At 46.6% G+C, this 14,381-nt stretch overlaps 1 protein-coding gene across 2 annotated transcripts; it reads left to right on the forward strand.

The window, feature by feature from the left end:
* The first annotated feature begins 604 nt into the window (after nt 1–604).
* METTL9 (methyltransferase like 9) lies at nt 605–13,813 on the forward strand. 2 transcript variants are annotated; one of them, XM_015821149.1, is made up of 5 exons: nt 605–786; nt 9,183–9,373; nt 10,287–10,496; nt 11,538–11,722; nt 13,433–13,813. In XM_015821149.1, exons 1-5 carry the CDS (start codon nt 613–615, stop codon nt 13,636–13,638), a joined length of 966 nt encoding a protein of 321 aa, XP_015676635.1. In that variant the 5' UTR covers nt 605–612; the 3' UTR covers nt 13,639–13,813. The 2 variants fall into 2 exon arrangements, with proteins under 2 accessions (XP_015676635.1, XP_015676636.1); XM_015821150.1 differs by having other exon boundaries at nt 13,436–13,813.
* The last annotated feature ends 568 nt before the right edge of the window (nt 13,814–14,381 follow it).

Here is a 14,381-nt window from a genome sequence, read left to right on the forward strand (position 1 = left end):
TTAAACAACGGGACTTCCCCGTCTGGGGGGGGAGGGGTGTTTCGCTTTACGACCACCCCGCAGGACGTCCGAGCGGGGGGGGCGTGAAAACGGGGGGAAGGAGGGAGGGAAAGAAAGGAAGGGGACGCGTCCGGACGTGCGCGCGCCACGAGGGGGTGGTGGCACGCCCCCTCGACGCGCGCCCCCGCGCAAGGGCATTGTGCGACGGGCGGCGCTGCTCGGGCCGCTCCTGGATTGGAGGAGCGGGCGGAAGGGGCGCGCGCGAGTGCGCAGGCGCGCGCGCCGACGGCTTGGCGGAAGGCGCGCCGTGTCTGCGCGTGCGCGCGTGCGCGAGAAAGAGAGAGAGAGAGAGCGACCGAACGGGCGGACGGGCGCGTGCGTGTCCCTGGCCATCCTGTCCGGCCGGGCCCCCCTTCCGCGGGCCTCGGGTTCCGGCCTCGGCTGCGCTCCGGCGAGGGCGCTAAATGGGGAGCTCCGCGCTGGTTCTGGCCGCCTTCGCCGCCGCCTCCGCCGCCGCCGCCATGGAGCAAGGAGGCGGTGGTTGCGGGAGGGGGTGATCGGTCGCCCCTTTCTTCCGTCTCCCGCGCGGCCCCCTTCCCCCCCGCCCCCCCCATGAGACTCTGCCTGGCCTGGCTGGGCTGCCTCGCCGTCTCGCTGTGGCTGCTGAGGAGGAGGATGTGGTCTGGCCCCGCGCGCTACCTCCGGAGCCCTTTATCCCGCTCTCTCTACGCGAACATGATGAGCGGCCCCGGGCAGGCGGCGCCGGGCGACAAGGAGAACCAGCAGGTAGGGGCCCCGCCGCCCCTCCCCCCTTCCCCCCCCACGAGGGAAAGCGGGGGGGGGGTCGGTCTGAGGAGAGAGCCTCTGGGGGGGCTACCCAAGGCAGACGCCCCCTCCGCCGCCTCCCCTTTGTGGTCTTCATATGCCCCCTCCCTCCAAGAGGGGAGGGGGGGCTTCAGGACTTCCAGCTATATTTTATAGTGAATTTCTAAGGTTCTGGGACGGATTAGGAGAGGGTGGGGGGAGGCCCCTTGCGACTCGAAGGCCCCTCCCTCCCCAAGGAGTTCCTGGCGCTGCCCATCGAGGGGGGACACCCCCAACCTGGGCTGTCAAGCCGGGTCTGGCCCCCCCGATGCTGTCTCCTCCCCCCCTTTGCTTGGACACCCAAGCAAAGTCCCCCCCCCCCAGGTCTAAGAGGGAAGACCCAGAGCCAGAGATTTGAAAATGAATCGAAGGAAGGAAGGAAGGAAGGGGAAAGAGGGAGGAAGAAGGAAGGAGGGAGGGAGGGAGAGAAGGAAGGAAAGGGAAAGAGGGAGGAAGAAGGAAGGAGGGAGGGAGGGAGAGAAGGAAGGAAGGGGAAAGAGGGAGGAAGGGAGGAAGGGAGGAAGGGAGAAGGAAGGGAGGAAAGAGAAAGGGAGGGAGGGAGAGAAGGAAGGAAGGGGAAAGAGGGAGGAAGAAGGAAAGAAGGAGAAAGGGAGAAGGAAGGGAGGAAAGAGAAAGGGAGGGAGGGAGAGAAGGGAGGAAGGAAGGAAAGAAGGAGAAAGGGAAAAGGAAGGGAGGAAAGAGAAAGGGAGGGAGGGAGGGGAAAGAAAGGGGCATAATCTGTGTTTCTTCTTCTGCTTTCCTTCTTGGAGTACAAGGTAGGAAGGTGTCCCAAAGGTGCTTTTTCAAAAGGCAGCAGGTTTTTGTCTTTGAAAATGTTTCACTTCTCATCCAAGAAGCTGCTTCAAAGGGGGGGAAAAACCCCCAAGAAAGTCCAGTTGCCTTTTGGAAAAAAAGCACCTTTGGGACAACCCTGACCTGGATGATGGAGAATCTCCACAGACAAGGCAGGAAGGTGAAAAGTTGCCAGGGTCAAGGACAGGATGGGATAGGGCAGGTGATCCTGGGAGTCCCACCACCTGTCCTCTCCTTTCTCCCCTCCAAAGTACTAAGAGCAGAGCCTGGGAAATGGGCGTGCAGAGAGCAACAATAGCAGCACATAATCCGAACTGGAAAAGAATAGATCGAATGACACATCTTTATAGGCTCCGCGACCGAAGGGTGAGAAGCAACTAGGACAATATGGGAAGCCCTCCTCATCCCAGTTTTGTGGGTCTGGAGCAGGAAAGACAAGTGCTGGTGAAGTCCCTTAAGACTTTAAAAAAAGCCCTGCTTTTCAATTCTCTAATAATTCAGGAACTGGAAGTATTTTTTTTTTTTATTTTTTTTGCCATGTAAATTCCCCTGTGGTTTGATCACGTCCTGGCACAGCCTCATTTTTTCCTGTTTGTGCAGAGCAGTAGTGGTGCCCCTGCTGTGGATGGATAATGGGGATGGTGTAAATTAGAAGGAAATTAATTTGCATTTCCCCCAAATTTTAGTTTGCAAGATCTTGACTTGTGAAAATGTCCACAGGGATCTTTTTTGTCCTTCCTCTGAAAGTAGTTTGTCCAACTTAGCGTACTCTGGACTACAACTCCCAGCATTCTGAGCCAGTGTAGTATTTGACTGCCAGTGCTTTTACTTTCTGTACATCATTAATACCTCCTACTCGCCCATGTTTGTACTGTTGTTTTCTTGTTCTCTCTCACACATTCTTCATAATCACCCTGTTCGCCTTTTTCATTGTTTTTCTCTCTAAAATTATTTCCTTTTAGTTAGATCAGGTGTCCAACCTTGGCAGCTTTAAGACTTATGGACTCCAACTGGGGAATTCTGGGAGTTGAAGTCCACAAGTCTTTTTCTGATTCAGTATCCCTGGTCTGGTCCATCTTTTTCTACTTCCTTGTTTTTTTCTCTGTAAGTATTCTACATTCAAATATTATGGGAGCTGTATCTGCAAACATCTGGACAGCTTCGATCTTACATATATTATTTATACGCCTGACACTTAGTAGTAACTTAATAAGTGTAAATGTTTTCAGATCTTGAACCAGGGCCAACATCTGCTAGAAAGCGGGAACTTTAAAAGAAACATGATTTATAGATATTCCACTTGTGCCAGGTAGAGTTAGATATAAATATTATCTTAAATATCTTGGTATTAGGGGGCCTGGGTGGTCAAAAGGCAAGGGGGAGCCGAGAAAGGACATCTGTTCTATTATGGATTTGTAAAATGGGTTTCTAAAATGGAATCCACCTTTAGTTTGTTTCACTGAATTAGAGTTGTTATCCTTCGGGGTTGTGATTCTATCTGGCATACTATACTTAATAGAATTTACTGGGTCAGTATGCAAATAGCTGTAATAAGTACCATACATAATAGGTTAAATTGTTAACAAACTACAAGTTTTCCTTGTTAGTTCAGCAGGAAAAGCTTCTCGTGAACGTCTGACTGCATGCTCAATCAATATTCCCACTTGCCTTCTGGTTGCCAATGTTTGAAATCCTGTGCTAATTCATCAAAGGAGTGAAAGGATCCTTAAAAGACTTTTTGATGACCGACTTGGATTTAATATGTATTACCGCAATGTGCAGATTGATCCCAAAAAGGAATTGTGAAGTTTTCATTGTTCTAAAGCCAAATAATCAAACAATGAGTTCCCTCTGGAGAATGAAAGATTTAACTAGATCCATGCAGGGTTTATTGGCAACAATATATATAGTCATTCACCATTCTTTTCTCTTTTTTCCTGGAATTTTTACTTCTAAATCTAGTCTACAGCCTTGGGATATGTTCGCGGTCTTCCATCTAAGTCTTAATCAGGCCTGACAGGATCGACCAAGTCCTGCCAGCTGCGGAAATATTTACCTAATGTGAAGCTTCAACTGCTGTCCTCAACTTACAACAGTCTATTTAGTGACTGCTCGAAGTTACAATAGCACTGAAAACAGTGACTTAGCATCGTTTTTCACACTTAACGACCGTCGGTCATGTGATCAAAATCCAGCCGTTTGGCAACTGACTCACACTTAATGACGGTTGCAGCGTCCCGGGGTCGTGTGATCCCCTTTTGCGACGTTCTGACAAGCAAAGTCAATGGGGGAGGTAGATTCACGTAATAACCACGTTACTTAACAACTGCAGTGATTCAAGTCAATGGGGGAGCCAGATTCATTTAACAACCATGTTACNAGGAAGGGAGGGGAGAGAAGGAAGGAAGGGGAAAGAGGGAGGAAGAAGGAAAGAAGGAGAAAGGGAGGGAGGGAGAGAAGGGAGGAAGGAAGGAAGGAGAAAGGGAAAAGGAAGGGAGGAAAGAGAAAGGGAGGGAGGGGAAAGGAAGGGGCATAATCTGTGTTGGGGTATTTCTTCTTCTGCTTTCCTTCTTGGAGTACAAGGTAGGAAGGTGTCCCAAAGGTGCTTTTTCAAAAGGCGGCAGGACTTGTTTTTTTCTTTGAAAATGTTTCACTTCTCATCCAAGAAGCTGCTTCAAAGGGGAGGGAAAAAACCCCAAGAAAGTCTAGTTGCCTTTTGGGGAAAAAAGCACCTTTGGGACAACCCTGACCTGGATGATGGAGAATCTCCACAGACAAGGCAGGAAGGTGAAAAGTTGCCAGGGTCAAGGACAGGATGGGACAGGGCAGGTGATCCTGGGAGTCCCACCACCTGTCCTCTCCTTTCTCCCCTCCAAAGTACTAAGAGCAGAGCCTGGGAAATGGGCGTGCAGAGAGCAACAATAGCAGCACATAATCCGAACTGGAAAAGAATAGATCGAATGACACATCTTTATAGGCTCCACAACCGAAGGGTGAGAAGCAACTAGGACAATGTGGGACATTTTCTCAGCCCTCCTCATCCCAGTTTTGTGGGTCTGGAGCAGGAAAGACAAGTGCTGGTGAAGTCCCCTAAGACTTTAAAAAAAGCCCTGCTTTTCAATTCTCTAATAATTCAGGAACTGGAAGTATTTTTTTTTTTATTTTTTTTGCCATGTAAATTCCCCTGTGGTTTGATCACGTCCTGGCACAGCCTCATTTTTTCCTGTTTGTGCAGAGCAGTAGTGGTGCCCCTGCTGTGGATGGATAATGGGGATGGTGTAAATTAGAAGGAAATTAATTTGCATTTCCCCCAAATTTTAGTTTGCAAGATCTTGACTTGTGAAAATGTCCACAGGGATCTTTTTTGTCCTCCCTCTGAAAGCAGTTTGTCCAACTTAGCGTACTCTGGACTACAACTCCCAGCATTCTGAGCCAGTGTAGTATTTGACTGCCAGTGCTTTTACTTTCTATACATCATTAATACCTCCTACTCACCCATGTTTGTACTGTTGTTTTCTTGTTCTCTCTCACACATTCTTCATAATCACCCTGTTCGCCTTTTTCATTGTTTTTCTCTCTAAAATTCTTTCCTTTTAGTTAGATCAGGGTGTCCAGCCTTGGCAGCTTTAAGACTTATGGACTCCAACTGGGGAATTCTGGGAGTTGAAGTCCACAAGTCTTTTTCTGATTCAGTATCCCTGGTCTGGTCCATCTTTTTCTACTTCCTTGTTTTTTTCTCTGTAAGTATTCTACATTCAAATATTATGGGAGCTGTATCTGCAAACATCTGGACAGCTTCGATCTTACATATATTATTTATACGCCTGACACTTAGTAGTAACTTAATAAGTGTAAATGTTTTCAGATCTTGAACCAGGGCCAACATCTGCTAGAAAGCGGGAACTTTAAAAGAAACATGATTTATAGGTATTCCACTTGTGCCAGGTAGAGTTAGATATAAATATTATCGGACATATCTTGGTATTAGGGGGCCTGGGTGGTCAAAAGGCAAGGGGGAGCTGAGAAAGGACATCTGTTCTATTATGGATTTGTAAAATGGGTTTCTAAAATGGAATCCACCTTTAGTTTGTTTCACTGAATTAGAGTTGTTATCCTTCGGGGTTGTGATTCTATCTGGCATACTATACTTAATAGAATTTACTGGGTCAGTATGCAAATAGCTGTAATAAGTACCATACATAATAGGTTAAATTGTTAACAAACTACAAGTTTTCCTTGTTAGTTCACCAGGAAAAGCTTCTCGTGAACGTCTGACTGCATGCTCAATCAATATTCCCACTTGCCTTCTGGTTGCCAATGTTTGAAATCCTGTGCTAATTCATCAAAGGAGTGAAAGGATCCTTAAAAGACTTTTTGATGACCGACTTGGATTTAATATGTATTACCGCAATGTGCAGATTGATCCCAAAAAGGAATTGTGAAGTTTTCACTGTTCTAAAGCCAAATAATCAAACAATGAGTTCCCTCTGGAGAATGAAAGATTTAACTAGATCCATGCAGGGTTTATTGGCAACAATATATATAGTCATTCACCATTCTTTTCTCTTTTTTCCTGGAATTTTTACTTCTAAATCTAGTCTACAGCCTTGGGATATGTTCGCGGTCTTCCATCTAAGTCTTAATCAGGCCTGACAGGATCGACCAAGTCCTGCCAGCTGCGGAAATATTTACCTAATGTGAAGCTTCAACTGCTGTCCTCAACTTACAACAGTCTATTTAGTGACTGCTCGAAGTTACAATAGCACCGAAAACAGTGACTTAGCATTGTTTTTCACACTTAACGACCGTCGGTCACGTGATCAAAATCCAGCCGTTTGGCAACTGACTCACACTTAATGACGGTTGCAGCGTCCCGGGGTCGTGTGATCCCCTTTTGCGACGTTCTGACAAGCAAAGTCAATGGGGGAGGTAGATTCACGTAATAACCACGTTACTTAACAACTGCAGTGATTCAAGTCAATGGGGGAGCCAGATTCATTTAACAACCATGTTACTAACTTAACTGCAGTGATCCACTTAACAACCGTGACAAGAATTGTCATAAAAAGTGGCAAAATTCACTTAACAAGTGTCTTGCTTGGCAATAGAAATTTTGGGCTAATCAGTTGTGATCATAAGCCGAGGACTGCCTATATATCAAGTTCTTTGTGTGCCTAATATTCAGGCTTTTCTGTTCATTCTAAATTCATTTATTGTAAAATAATGACATCCTGCACACCGAGTCAGGCTGGCGTGTCAGACTCCCGATCACAATATTAACATCTTACGCAGCCTTGTCCCTTCCATCAAATTATCCAGGTGATCATTGAAAGCTATAATTTCTTCCATTATAAACCTGGGGGGGGGGGGAGTAAAACAAAAAAAAACGCTGCCCTAGAAGACAATGGGATTGAAACTTTGGATGTTTGCCTGCATTGTGCCTTTTTTCAACCGGTGATGGCAATTCCGCCTTTCCCTGCTAAATTTTGTAGGGCTGGGATCCTTTATATAAAGCAAAGCTTGTCTGGTAATCAATCCCTCCCACCCTTTTCAAGAAAAGCACAGAAGACTTACAAGCTTTTATAGAAGATAATTAGAACAGCAGGAAGCCCTACAGTCAGAGATTAATACATTTCCTGACAAGAACAGGAAGAGCCGTAAAATGGCCCGGCTGACGTTTTTCTTAAGATTGCTTGAAACAGCCTGATTCTGGTAGCCCCATCTAGGTCAGAAGGGGGGGGGGAGAACATCCCATCAGGAGTGATCAGTTGTGGGCCAGCTGTTGACTCTAGGTTTGGCCACAGCCAAAAGATAATGAAACGCACGAAGGGACTGTAATTCCTAATGTGAATTCAAAATAATAAATCAAATTTTAAGACGCATCCTGTCCCCGGTCCCCACTGGTTTTTGGAACAGGAATATTTGCTTGTCCGAAGGTCGCAAAAGGAGATCACGTGACCCTCCCCGGGACACTCCCCGTGACCCTCCCCGGGACACTGCAACCGTCATAAATGTGAGTCAGTTGCCAAGTGTCTGAAGCTTGATCACGTGACCACACCCAGTCGCAAGTGTGAAAAATGGTCGTAAGTCGGTTTTTTCAGTGCTGTTCTAACTTTGAACAGTCCCGAAACGAACTATTATAAGTTGAGGACTACTTATATAATCTAATCAACAGACAAAACCTTTATTGTATACCTTGATGCAGGTCTGGCTGATTTCACTGTGAATGCAAGCTGCAAACTCTTGTTTGAAGTAGATTCCTAAACAATAGTAAGGACAATGGCCATTTTTGCCTATTAAATTATCAACTAAAGTTCAAAAGAGATTTCCTGGCCTGGCCTTAGTCTTTGTCCCTATAGCCTAGTATTCTTGCCTACTCTTGACTAGCAGCTCACCTCAACATCTTAGACACAGGAACACATGATTTATTTTTATTCATTTGTTAAATTTATTTGCCGCCTATCTCGCCCCGGGGCTATCAATCCATTGTCAGTGCTGGCTGGATTTTCAACATTGATCTTTGACGGCTGGTTGAGATGTTGAGAACCGAATTGAATTGGAACTGGGTGCCTTATCCCTAAGCTATAGGGTTCCCCGCTCTCTGCCCACCGACCCTTTTTGATGGACGGCTGGGGAATTCTGGGAGTTGAAGTCCACACACTTCTTAAATATGGCTAAGACTGAGAAACACCACTGTAGATATCTGAAGGTTGTTTCATGGCATCTGGACTCATTTTTGTAGAAGTTTCGCTGCTCATCCAAGCAGTTTCGTCAGTCGTAGGCAGCAAGTCGCTGGAAGGTACCAACTCCTCTACCACAACCAGCTCAGGGGTTTCCTCCAACTCTGTAGATGGTAAACTCTTGTAGATGGTAAATGCTGGGCTTTTCTGCCTGCAAAGCCTATGCTTGCCATTGTATTGCGATTCTTTATATATTCAAAATTTTGTAGCCGGCAAAGAGTTAAAGGGACACTAGTATAGCTATTTCGAGCTATTTAGCTCTCATCAGCTAGCCATCAGCTAGCTCGAAATAGCTATACTAGTCTCCCTTTAACTCTTTTGTCGGCTACAAAATTTTGAATTTACAGTTGTCGCAGTAGTGACGTCTGCCTGCCAAAAAATGCTCTTTTATAGGATTAGGAATAGGGTTAGGGTCGGGGTTAGGGTTAGGATTTTTTAAAATAACATTCTTAATATTTAGCAAACCGCATGTTGTCTGGGTTCATGTATTTAAAAAACAATGAATAATAATGAATTATCATAAACAATACATTAATGAATCGCTCAGTGGTCTTCTTACTACTATATATTCAGTGTCACATATCACGTTCCTTTCTCTCTCACTCGTATTTTCTAGCCGTTGATAAAAATTATCCTGTGTTTCTAAAATAACGCTGAGTCTTCTCTCTCTTTGGTCTTTGCATTGCGATCCATGTTCCATCTGATGATGCTCCTTCTGGTTTGGCAGAGCTGAAATAATCAAGTCTTATCTCTTCCTCCTTCTAGTGGTATCTGTGCAATACGGAACAGTTGTATGAAGCCCTTCAGCCTGTCTTTATCCAGAGTTACCTGGACCAAGGGACGCGGATCTTTTTAAACAATAGTATTGAGAAATCTGGCTGGTTATTCATTCAACTTTATCACTCCTTTGTATCCTCCGTTTTTAGCCTGTTCATGTCCAGGACGTCTATCAATGGGTGAGTGTAAGATATTGGCCTCTTTGGGTTTGATTTTTTTTTAAAAAAATAACAATCCGATTTTGCATATATTCAGTTACTACCGGTAGTAGACTAGCTAGGAATGGCATCCTCCAAAAACAATGGGGAAAAAGCCTTCCGTTGCAGGTAGTCCTCGACTTAACGACCACAATTTTAGCCCCAAATTTCCCTTGCTAAGCCAGACAGGTATTAAGTGACCTTTGCTCCGTTTTACGGCCTTTCTGGCCACCGTTGTTAACCGGATCGCTGCCCTTGTTCAGTTAGCGACAGGGCTAAGCGTTCCCCTTTGACTTTGCTGGTCAGAAAGTTGCAAAAGAGGATCGCAGGACCCCAGGACACTGCGCCCATCCTAAGAGAGAGAATTTTGATCATTGCACCCATCCTAAACCAGAGACGGAATTTTGATCCCTTGACCAAGGGGACGTTCCGGCGGTCGTTAAGTGTGAAAGTCGGTCCTCAAGTCACTTTTTTTCAGGGCCGTTGTAACTTTGAGCGGTCACTAGAGAATGGTTGCAACTTGAAGGGTACCTGTACACGTTTGGATGACTCCTGTGCCCCTTCGAATTAACAACAAAATAATAATTTCTGAAAGAAAATGGGCATTTTTTTACGGGGAGGTCTGTTTATTTATCGTTTGGCCTTTGGGCGCTGTGTCCAGCCAAGCTTGAAAAGTTTACCGGCCCTGGATATAAACGTGGGGATACTTGTGGGCTCAATTTCGGTCGTAAGTCGAGGACCAGGTGTGTAACTTTGTTAGAGATGAATCAATGTCTTAAGTCTCGAGAAGGCCTGTTCTAGTTTCTGGGTAACGATAAGTCCCCTTCGCGTCCCCCAGCCTCCCGTTTGCCCCCTTCCAAAATAAACTCACCTCTCCCCATCTTTGACCTTTCAGCTTGCTGGAAAGAGGTTCCATGTTTGTGTTTTCACCTGAACAATTTCAGAGACTGCTCAAAATCAACCCAGACTGGAAGTCGCGTCGGCTTCTCGATTTAGGAGCCGGAGATGGTGAAGTCACCAAAGTCATGAGTCCCCACTTTGAAGAAACGTACGTGACCGAGTTGTCTGAGACCATGATTTGGCAGCTTCAAAAGAAGAAATACAGGTAATGATCCCAACTCAACAGAGTCACTCCAAAACAAATATTTAGCAATTCTTCGTTCTACTCTCAAGAAAATGAAGGGGGGGGATCCAAGGAGACAGTTCCCTTGTTCCTTGCCCTACCTAGCCCTCAAAGCAATAAACAGAAAGAGGCAGGATTTTGCAGTTAAAGTTAAAAAAAAAACCTCCCCTTCCAAATTTCTAGGGCTTCAACTCTAGGCTTGCTGGCTGAGTAATTCTAGGAGCTGAACTCCAGATATCTTAAAAGTTGCGGAGGTTGAAAAGCACTGCTCTGTCCACCCTGGCTTCCACATCTGGGCCTTTCCTCCACATCTGGGCCTCTCCGTCATAGCCTCCACACCTGAGCCTCTCTGTCACAGCCTCCACATCTGGGCTTTCCCCCCTGGCCTCCACACCTGAGCCTCTCTGTCACAGCCTCCACATCTGGGCCTCTCCACCGTGGCCTCCATATCTGGGCCTTTCCACCCAGGCCTCCACATCTGGACCTCTCCATCACAGCTGCCACATCTGAGCCTCTCTGTCACAGCCTCCACATCTGGGCCTCTCCACCCTGGCCTCCACATCTGGCCCTCTCTGTCACAGCCTCCACATCTGGGCCTCTCCACCCTGGCCTCCACATCTGGCCCTCTCTATCACAGCCTCCACATCTGGGCCTCTCCACCCTGGCCTCCACATCTGGCCCTCTCTATCACAGCCTCCACATCTGGCCCTCTCCACATCTGGGCTGGTCTGTCTCTTCTCCCACTAACCGAGCTCCTTTGCCGGCTTCTCTTGTTTCTGTCTTCAATTTAAGCTTTAATCTGGCCAATAGCTAAGAAGAACCATTTGATCAGGGAGGACCGTGGCCTTCTCTCCGAGCCCGTTGAACGTCAGGCCTTCCCACCAGCAAGGCCAACGGAGAAAGCTATTCGGAGTTGTTGTGACTCTCTTGCTTCCTCTTCGGGTTGAGTGAGAAGTGAAGAATCCACACTCCACCAGGTATAACCCTGTGTCTTTCTCTCTCTCCCCCCCCCCCCCTTGGCAGGGTGCTTGGCATCAATGAATGGCAGAATACGGGATTCCAGTATGACGTCATCAGTTGCTTGAACTTGCTGGATCGCTGCGACCAGCCACTGACGGTCTTAAAAGATATCAGGAGCGTGCTGGAACCGACGAGAGGCCGAGTCATCCTGGCACTAGTTTTGCCTTTTCATCCCTATGTGGAAAATGGTAAGATCTCCCAGATACAGGTAGTCCTTGACTTAACAGCCGTTCATTTAGTGACTGTTCGAAGTTAGAACAACACTCAAAACACCTGACTTAACGACCGTTTTTCACACGATCGGTGCAGCGCCCCCAGAATTCAGATGGCTCGGCAACTGGCACGTACTTATGACTGTTGCAGTGGGAATTTTGGGCTCAGTTGTGGTCATCAGTCGAGGGTTTCCTGTAGCCAAATGTAGTTCGGATACAGAAAGGAAGGTGTTCTGGTTATATCACTGTAAGAGAAGAGCAGGCAAAGCTGGAAATCTGAGTTAAACGTGCCACCAATTTGGAGTCATTGCGTTGCCACCAGAGACCCAAGTCCAGCCCCCTCTTATAATAATAATAATAATAATAATAATAATAATAATAATAATAATAATAGTAATAATCCACATCTGCCTATCCCAGGTCCTGAGTAAGGATAAGTAGACAAAATGCCAAATCCAGTCTGAACATCTGGCTGACTGTGCGATGATCCATAATAATAATAATAATAATAATAATAATAATATAATGTAATAATAATAAAGTTGGAAGGGACTTTGGAGGTCATCTAGTCCAACCCCCTGCTCAGGCAGGAAACCCTATACCATTTCGGACAAATGGCTGTCCAGGCTCTTCTTAAAAACTTCCAGTGTTGGAGCATTCACTGCTTCTGGAGGCAGGTTGTTCCACTGGCTAATTGTTCTCACTGTCAGGAAGTTTCTCCTTAGTTCCAGGTTGCTTCTCTCCTTGATTAGTTTCCATCCGTTGCTTCTTGAAGTCTGTCAGCTTTTATCTAGCACCAATTTAGTGCTGGCTGTTAGCCGATTAGATTCCCATGTATAGATTGCGACAATAATTTACCTGTGGTTCGAACCCGTGGCATGATCCTGGTTATTTGAACCCGGCAATCGTCTCCGATGGACCCCTTGGTGTCTCTCCTTGCAATCCCATAGTTATACAGTGCCCATTTCTGTTTTAATTCTGCTCACGGTCTCCGGTCTGTGTTCGCCACCCACCTTGTAAACGGCAACTAACGAAAGCTTTGACCGTTAGTTGACCCATTTCTTGTCTGTAGGTTGCAACGATAAATCACTTCTGCTTTAAACCTATCGCATGATCCTGGTTATTTGCGCCCGGCAATCATGCCTGATGGACCCCTTGGTGCAGTGATGGCGAACCTTTTAGAGACCGAGTGCCCAAACTGCAACCCAAAACCCACTTATGTATCGCCGGGTGCCGGGTGGGTGTGGCCCATTGGCTAGGTGTGGCTAATTGGCTGGGTGTGGCCCATTGGGTGGGCATGGCTGTGGTGGTCACGGCAGACTGGGTGGGACTAAAAAGTTCAATCAATCAATTCCAACTTTGCAAGATCTTTTTTTCCCCACGAGAAGTTGAAATTGACTGATTGATTGAACCTTTTTTTTTTTTTTTGCACATGGCGGAGGCCTAAAGCGAAAAGGTTTTATAAAACCCAGCTGAAGGCCTAGGACTGGGGCGACGGCGCGCGTGCCCACAGAGAGGGCTCTGAGTGCCGCCCCTGGCACCCGTGCCATAGGTTCGCCACCACTGCCTTGGTGTCTTTCCTTGCAATCCCAGACTCACACAATGTCCGTTTCTGTTTTAATCCCGCTCGCAGCGTCCACCCTCCCTCTTGTAAACAGCAACTAACGAAAGCCTCTCTTCTCTCAGTAGGTGGCAAGTGGGATAAACCCTCCGAAATTTTGGACATCAAAGGACAGACGTGGGAGGAGCAGGTGAACAGCTTGCCGGAGGTTCTCAAGAAAGCCGGCTTCGCCATCGAAGCCTTCACCAGACTACCCTACTTGTGTGAAGGCGACATGTACAACGACTATTACGTCCTGGACGACGCGGTCTTCATCCTCAGACCCATCTGAATCGGGTCCCGGGGTGTCCGGCCGGAAGCCACCAGCAAACGGAAACGTTTCGATTCTTCGTCTGGGTTTGGGTTCTTGTTGATTTGGGTGGTTTTCGTTTTGAATTTATGATCCCTTCCCGGCGGAGGAAGGGGTTTTTTTTGTGGTTGTCTAATCTCCGTGGACTTCTTGAACTGAAAATGGAAAAAAAAAAAATACTAATTTCTTCGGAACACCCTCCTTTCCTTCCTTCCTTTCTTCCCTCCTTTTTTTCTTTCTTTCTTTCTTTTTTTTTTTAAAAAAGGACTTCTTTTGTAAAAGATCAGAGTTCTCTCCCATTTAAGGTTTCTTAAAAACCCAGGACGTGTCTGATTGAAATGGAAATATTTTTATACCTAGCCGTTTCAGGACTACCGGTCGCGTAGTTGCCAAGAAATAACTCCAGCCCAGCCGGGGGTTTTTTTTTTCCCCTCAAGGACGCAAAAAGCGAGCGCCGTCTTATCCGCTCAACGTGAAATCTGGGCTGGTCAAAAGTCGGGCTAGACTGTTTTTTATTTTGGTTTTTGTTTTTTCTTTCTTTCTTCCGTGTTCCTGAAATGATTTGATCTGTTGGTCTTCAGCACATGTTTTTAATCACGCTAATAAAACTTTTTTTTCGAGGTGGTGCTTGTAGAAAAGCTTCCTTTAGCTGAAGGGGGGGGGGTCTCAGTTACACATTTGGAGATGAAGAGGGGGGGAGATGGACAGACAGATGGACACGCAAA

The sequence above is a fragment of the Protobothrops mucrosquamatus genome, unplaced genomic scaffold, assembly GCF_001527695.2.
Source record: "Protobothrops mucrosquamatus isolate PMUCROS unplaced genomic scaffold, P.Mucros_1.0 scaffold1264, whole genome shotgun sequence".
Classification (NCBI taxonomy): Eukaryota; Metazoa; Chordata; class Lepidosauria; order Squamata; family Viperidae; genus Protobothrops; species Protobothrops mucrosquamatus.